Source organism: Eriocheir sinensis, chromosome 33 (genome assembly GCF_024679095.1).
Source record: "Eriocheir sinensis breed Jianghai 21 chromosome 33, ASM2467909v1, whole genome shotgun sequence".
NCBI classification, from domain to species: Eukaryota; Metazoa; Arthropoda; class Malacostraca; order Decapoda; family Varunidae; genus Eriocheir; species Eriocheir sinensis.
This window is the reverse complement of record NC_066541.1, coordinates 2723636-2730556: the sequence shown is the minus strand read 5'-3', so window position 1 is coordinate 2730556 and position 6921 is coordinate 2723636. Positions and strand designations below refer to the sequence as shown.

The following is a 6921-nucleotide window of genomic DNA, read 5'->3' as shown; positions in this document are numbered from 1 at the left end:
AGGAATGTTTTGTAAATCATGGGATATCTATACTTACTCCTCCTCCAAGATTGGCCTGCCATAAATAACAATAAAAATCCAATGAGTAAGTGTACAATAAAAAGGGACATTTAAAAAAAAGTCTCACATGCCATTTTCTTTAATATGAATATCTCTTTTTGTGTTATTGGTATCACTGATTTCGTATTTCTGTTCTAATTCTTGTATTTATTCTTACTTTTATTCTTTTACTTATTCTTACTATGTTGAAGTAAAGCAGGTGTGGCGGTGATCGTTTAATTATCAAGCTACGTTAATTATCAGCAGTAATTAGAAAGACGAAGGGTTATTTGACAGGTTACCCGCTTGTGATTGCAGAATATTGTCACATTTATGTTCTTCATTATCGCTTGAGAAAAAAACGAAAAGAAAAATGCGTTCAAAATTATAGCAAAGAAGAAAAATTACTCTTATAAGAAAGGATAGAATAGAAAAGCGAACACATGCAGCCATGAACACACACACACACACACACACACACACACACACAGAGGACGCTGCCTCCTGCGGGATAGGAAAAAAAAACATAAGTCAATGGCTTTCCAACAAATTAAGTTTAAAACAAGAAAAAAATCATGCAGCGTATCCAGGTTCCGGCAAACACACGGACAATCCCAAAATGCTCAGAGGGTTGAGTCTAATGTGCAGCGCGGAATGGAAAGTGCTTAAGAAAACATTCCGGCAAAATGCAGCTAAATTTCTCCATAATAAAACGTCTTGCAAATGCATAAAAAATCGCCAAAAAGTCCCGAAAATTTATAAAAGGAAGACGACATACATATTTTGTTATAAGGAAAGTCTATATTTTCTCATCTTAATTATTAAAGTGCAGTGATTAACTTACAGGATGCAATGGTGTCATTATCAGCTTAACTTGACGAATAGGCTCCTCCCTTACTGTCCCTCATCGCACTTGATTGGTTAGTGTTAGGGGGCAGGCCATAGCTGATTGGCGGTTACTAGACTCAAGAGACTGCTGGGGACGGAGCTTTTCAATCAAGTTACTCTAACAAGACGTGGATTCACATTCCTTTGATTAAAAATAAGTACTATAATTTATTTTGTAAAACAAATGCAGTTTATTTTATGTTATCGTGTTTTCTATTAGGTAAAGATCATGATTTCGTTCAACAATGCCACGGTGCAAATTATATTAGAGTGCAGCATTCCCTTATTTTTTTATTATAATATGATTAGTACTACATGTCTATCTAAATAAAGTGTTAGCCTGTTTTTCTTATTAGATAAAGGTCATGATTTCGTTCAGCAATGCCACGGTGCTTTCCACGATGCAAATGTGTCACTATAATGGGAAGATAATCACGGTGGTCGTTCATATGTGGTCAGCAAGTCACTGCCACCAAGCATTAACTCCCACAGTGCAGAAAAGAGGCCGGAGGGGAAGGGGCGTGAGGGACAGAGACATTTTTTTCTAGTTTGCATTGGGAAAGGCAGGATACACATCGCAGGAAGAACAGGATATAAGTTGCAAGGGAAAGGCGATCTCGGTACACTAATTACAAGTTCGCTTTTCCCTTCCAGCTTCTTTGTTGCTCTTCCTTCCAAGCCTGACTGTCACAGTGCAAACTAGAAGATGATGACTGTCCCTTACGCTCCTTTTCCGGACGCCTCAGTTAATGTTATCGCAGACAGTGCATCAAAGAACATGACAACTCCAGGTGCTCTCTCATAACAAGTGCTGTGTTATTTTTTTTGTTATGGATGCAAGGTTATCATAGTTCCTCTACGGTGATGCACGTGCCTCGCCGCTCATGACCGGCGCTTCATACTTACCCTGTAGGTGGGGTTCTGTGGGGTTGGTAACAATGGCGTTAGTTGTAGGGGAAGATTTGTAGGGATATTGTTTTTTGGTTTCTCTCTCTCTCTCTCTCTCTCTCTCTCTCTCTCTCTCTCTCTCTCTCTCTCTCTCTCTCTCTCTCTCTCTCTCTCTCTCTCTCTCTCTCTCTCTCTCTCTCTCTCTCTCTCTCTCTCTCTCTCTCCTTTCCTTCAGTCTCCCATTGTCTTTTATCTTTAGCTATATGTTTTCCCTCCTTTTCCCTTTCCCTTTTATACCTTTTTATCTTTTTATTTTTATTTTATTTTTTCCATTACAAAGAATTTTTCCCTTAATGAACTGATCTAATAATTTTCTAAACTATATTTCTATCTACTCTCTCTCTCTCTCTCTCTCTCTCTGCACTGTAACTTTTTTATCCTTTCTCTTCGCCCTAGACTCCATCACACACACACACACACACACACACACACACACACACACACACACACACACACACACACACACCTCAGGACCACTCCTCTTGATGTAGGCGGTGCTGGCGGCGTGGCTGTGGGAGGGCGGGAGGGCCTGGAGGAGGGGCTGGTCGTCGTCGTAGTGAGTGGAGGGGAAGGTGGAGGGGCGGTGGGAGAGGTGGAGGTAACGCTGGAAGAGCTCTAGAATCTTACTCTCCAGGTAGCCTTCCTCTGCTCTCCTCTCCCCCTTCACTTCTGCACCTGAGAATAAAGAAAAGTGAATTCATGTTAGTTGAAGTCTAAGATATATGTAGAAAACAATTACGTAGGAAGTATGTAGTCTGATATGTAGTTTAATATGAGTTGATATTTGAAGTATGTAATTTGCTTTTATATCTCATAAGAACATAAGAACGTAAGGAGTCTGGTTGGCCTATACAAGGCAGCTCCTGTACTCTTAATCCCCACCTTACCTCACTATCCATGACTTTATCCAACCTCTTCTTGAATGTATCTATGGTATTGGCACCCACAACATGGCCGTCAAGTTTGTTCCATTCATCCACCACTCTATTGGTAAACCAATTCTTGCCTGCCTCTTTGTTGAATCTGAATTTATCTAACTTAAAACCATTGCTACGTGTCCTACTTGGCTCTTTTACAATCAAAACCCTATTGACACCCCTTTTATTGAAGCCCTTCATCCAATTATAGACTTCGATCAAGTCTCCTCGCAACCTTCGCCTTTCTAGAGAGTGTAGATATAAATGCTTCAGTCTGTCTATATAAGGCAAGTTTCTCACCCCTGAATCATCTTTGTCATCCTCCTTTGTACAGATTTTAACATCTTGAAATCCATTCTATAGTAGGGGGACCAGAACTGAACTGCATAATCAAGATGAGGTCTAACTAGTGCCAAGTAAAGTTTGAGGATGACTTCAGCGCTCCTATTGCTTACGCTCCTTGAGATGAAACCAAGGGCGGATCCAGCCTTGAGTTTTGGGGGGGGCCAACTGTTCATCGACGACGGACTGTACACATGGAATTAAGTCACATCGGATTGCATTGTGCTTTTCAGGGGCATAACTCAAGAATTAGATCCAGAATACTTTTGGTCTTTATTAAGCATATATTAATATATAACATATAAGAATCACAATAATCACATCGTAATATTTAAAAACATTGCTTTCATCAGCCTTGACCTTTTTTAATCTTGACAACCCCGTCTTGCCTCCATATGTAAATTTTGACCTTTACCATATACACTTGTCATGCGATATAATAAATAATAATGAAATGCTCAGATGCAATTATGTTTGCTCGTGTTTGCTTTGCTCGTAGTATGGCTTATAGGCCTATTTCTATCATCATAACTGAAATCCCCACGTCCCAAGGCCCAGGTCAACAGCACCCGCACGAACAAGTGCGCTCGGCTTGGCCGAAAATGGTACCTCTTCCCAACATCATATCTCTGCCGTGGTTCAACCTAGACACTTCCAATATCTTTCATCATGAGGAGCAGAGGAGGAAGGATTGGCGATGAGATAGCAGTAAAAACTATTATGTTTTCGTTTGAAATTACCACACAGGGCATTGGTGAACAACACCTATTTTTCCAAAAATTTGCAGTATCGCTCGCGCGCTGGGAGAGTGACAATAGACCCCTAGCCCGAGGTTTATGGGCTAAAGATTCGACAGCGCACGCCCTGAGTAAATTCTATATTTAGAAGTCCTTGCTGAAGCTCAACCTTGGTATTTTCCCTAATCGCTGATTGGCCGAAGAGGCCTTCCTTCTCAGCGCTTAATTCCGATTCGCTTGTGCATTGAGGCCATAGAATTGGATTTTGTTTTATGTAGTAGAGCGATGCAGTATCGACTATCGAGTTCTACATGATATGTATATGATTGAGGGAGGCTGACAGTATCTGTAACGAATTTCTTTGGGGGGGGCCAAAACATACTCTCAGAGCGTTTGGGGGGGGCCATGGCCCCGTGCCCCCCCCCCTGGATCCGCCTATGGATGAAACCCAGTACCCTGTTTGTACGATTTTTAGCCTGAATGCATTGAGCCCTAGGACGGAGGTCAGCGCTCACTAAGACTCCTAAGTCTCTTTCACACCCAGACCTGCTTAGAGGAGTGTCATTAAGGAGTAATTGTGTGAGGGATTATTCCTACCTACACTCAGAATACTACACTTGCCAACACTAAATTCCATCTGCCACTTCCCCGGCCAATCATATAGTCTGGCAAGCTCATCCTGGAGAACGCTAGCGTCCTGGTCTGATTGGATTGCTCTACCGGTCTTGATCCAAATCATTGATGTAAATAATAAAAAGCAGCGGACCCAGCACCGACCCCAGTGGGACTCTACTCTACATTGATTTGCACTCTCTACTTCCTACCACGCCCTAATCCAGTTCAAAACTTTCCCATCTACGCCGTGAGCCTGTAATTTTAGTAATAGCCGGTGATGAGGGACTTTGTCGAAAGCTTTACTGTAATCTAGATACATTATGTCATAGTTTTCATCTCTGTCAACCGCCTCGATTACTTCAGTGTAGAAGGACAACAGGTTAGCAAGACCTACCCTTCATGAACCCATGCTGTGAGTCATGAATTAAATTATGCTTCTCTAGATGGTCCCGAATGCTCCCGGCTATAATTGACTCCAACGTCTTGCCTACAACTGATGTTAAGGTAACTGGGCGATAATTTGAGGTGGCTGATTTGTCTCCCTTTTTGAAAATGGGCGTCATATTAGCTACCTTCCAATCTTCCATCTCAAAGATATCGGTAAGTGGGTCACTGAGGACCTCCTTGCCTTCTTTCAGAACCCGTGGGAATATTTTGTCTGGACCCGGCGATTTGTTTTTCTTTAACCTACCAATCTCATCCTGGACTACCTTCCTTGTGATGATCACATCCCTCAACTTGTCGTTATCTTCGCCCTAATATACCTGAACTCTCTCCGGAATGGTTGTTAGATTTTCCTGCGTGAAAACTGAGACAAAATAGTCACTCAACATTGACTCATATCTTCTAAATTCTCAACGAGCTCACCTGTGTTTGTTTTCAATGGTCAAATTCTCTCCCTTGTTTTCGTTCTGTACAATTTGGAGAAGCCCTTGGGATCACTCTTGGCCTCGTTGGCTACCCTAATCTCATAATTTATTTTTGCTAGGCGGGTGTCCTTCACCGAACTTGTTAGCTCAACATACCTACCCCTGAGGTGGGTTTCCCCGTTCTTTATTTTCCTATAAATTCCTCTCTTTAAGCCAATCTCATGCTTGAATCTGCGGGTCATCCATTTAGGGTCATTATTTTCCTTTCAACGTGCTTGGTAAGGGATATGCTGTCTCTGACCCTCTGCTATTACTCTAACTAAATTATTGTAGGTCATTTCTACATGGTTCCCCTGCCCTTCAGGTTACAGCCCTGAGATCCGGTCCTCATCTAGTCCTAAGGTTCCCCAATTTACCTCCTCAAAGTGTCTTCTAAGCTCCTCGTAATCGGCTCTTCACCAACACAGGGTTGAGTTCATGGGTCACCGTCCAGTCTAAGTTAAACCTGATTGCCTTGTTATCACTACCACCTAGTTCTCCCCAAACATCTAGCTCACTGATTATATTCTTGTTGCTAGTTAAGAGTAAGTCTAAAATGTTGTTACCCCTGGTGGGCTCGGTTACTGTCTGCTTGAGGAAATTATCTTGTATTACTTTCAGAAAATCCTCAGATTCTAGTTCACCCACCAAGCCTTCCCAGTCTATATTCCTATAGTTAAAATCCCCCATTATGCAGACATTTTTGCTCCTGCTCGCCCTGGCAACCTCTTGTAGTAATATATCCGTGTCCTGCCTGCTAAGGTTGGGTGGCCTGTCAAGAACCCCTAGAGTTAGTTTGTCTTTCCCTTTGTGGACGTTCACCTAAACCGATTCTGAGTCGCCATTTGTTTGAACAGAATTGTTAGCGGAATATTTAAGTGTGTCTCTTCTCCTCTCTCTTTATCTTCTTTTTTTAATTTTTTTATTTTCTTACATTTTGTGTTTCCGTATAAAACAATGACTCGAAAGTGTCTGTACGAACAATTCCTTCTCTTGAAATCAGGATGAAATCAAACGTAACTTCACTTTTCAACCTTCATTTCACTTCACTTCTTAACCTGAGACTCGAACACAAAATAAGATTCAAGCTATTTGTAGTCTAAGATATTTAAATATAGTATGCTTTCGTGTTTTGATCTTTTCTTTTGTATTTTGTTATATTTGAATTTCACTGTAAAAAGCTGATTCGAAATCGTCTCTTCTCTTGAAAGCAGGATGAAATTGAATGTAATTTCCCGTCTTAACCTTCGCTTCTGGCCCTTCACTTCACTCACTCTTCACTTCTTAACCTGGAATAGAACACAAAAGAGGATTCCAGCTATTTCTAGTCTAAGGTATCTAAATGTAGTATGCTTTCGTGTTTTTACTCTTCTTTTTTTTTTGTATCTTGATATATTTTGTGCTTTAGTGTAAAAAGTTAACTCGAAACTGTCAGTGAGTATGATTAATTTTCTCGAAATCAGTATGATATTGAATTTAGCTGCAATGTAATGTATTTCGATGGAAAAAAAATGAATCGAAACTGTT

The 6921-nt window shown here is 41.0% G+C and overlaps 1 protein-coding gene across 1 annotated transcript in view; it reads right to left on the bottom strand.

The window, feature by feature from the left end:
* Positions 1 to 1783: 1783 nt before the first annotated feature.
* The window catches only part of LOC127006830 (uncharacterized), a 27753-nt gene continuing 22615 nt past the window's right edge, over positions 1784 to 6921 (bottom strand). Inside the window, exons 2-3 of the mRNA XM_050877184.1 lie at positions 2342 to 2550; positions 1784 to 1834 (exon numbers count right to left, since the gene is read on the bottom strand). Of these exons, the coding sequence (XP_050733141.1) occupies positions 1784 to 1834; positions 2342 to 2550 (260 nt within the window). The remainder of the gene's footprint in view (positions 1835 to 2341; positions 2551 to 6921) is intronic.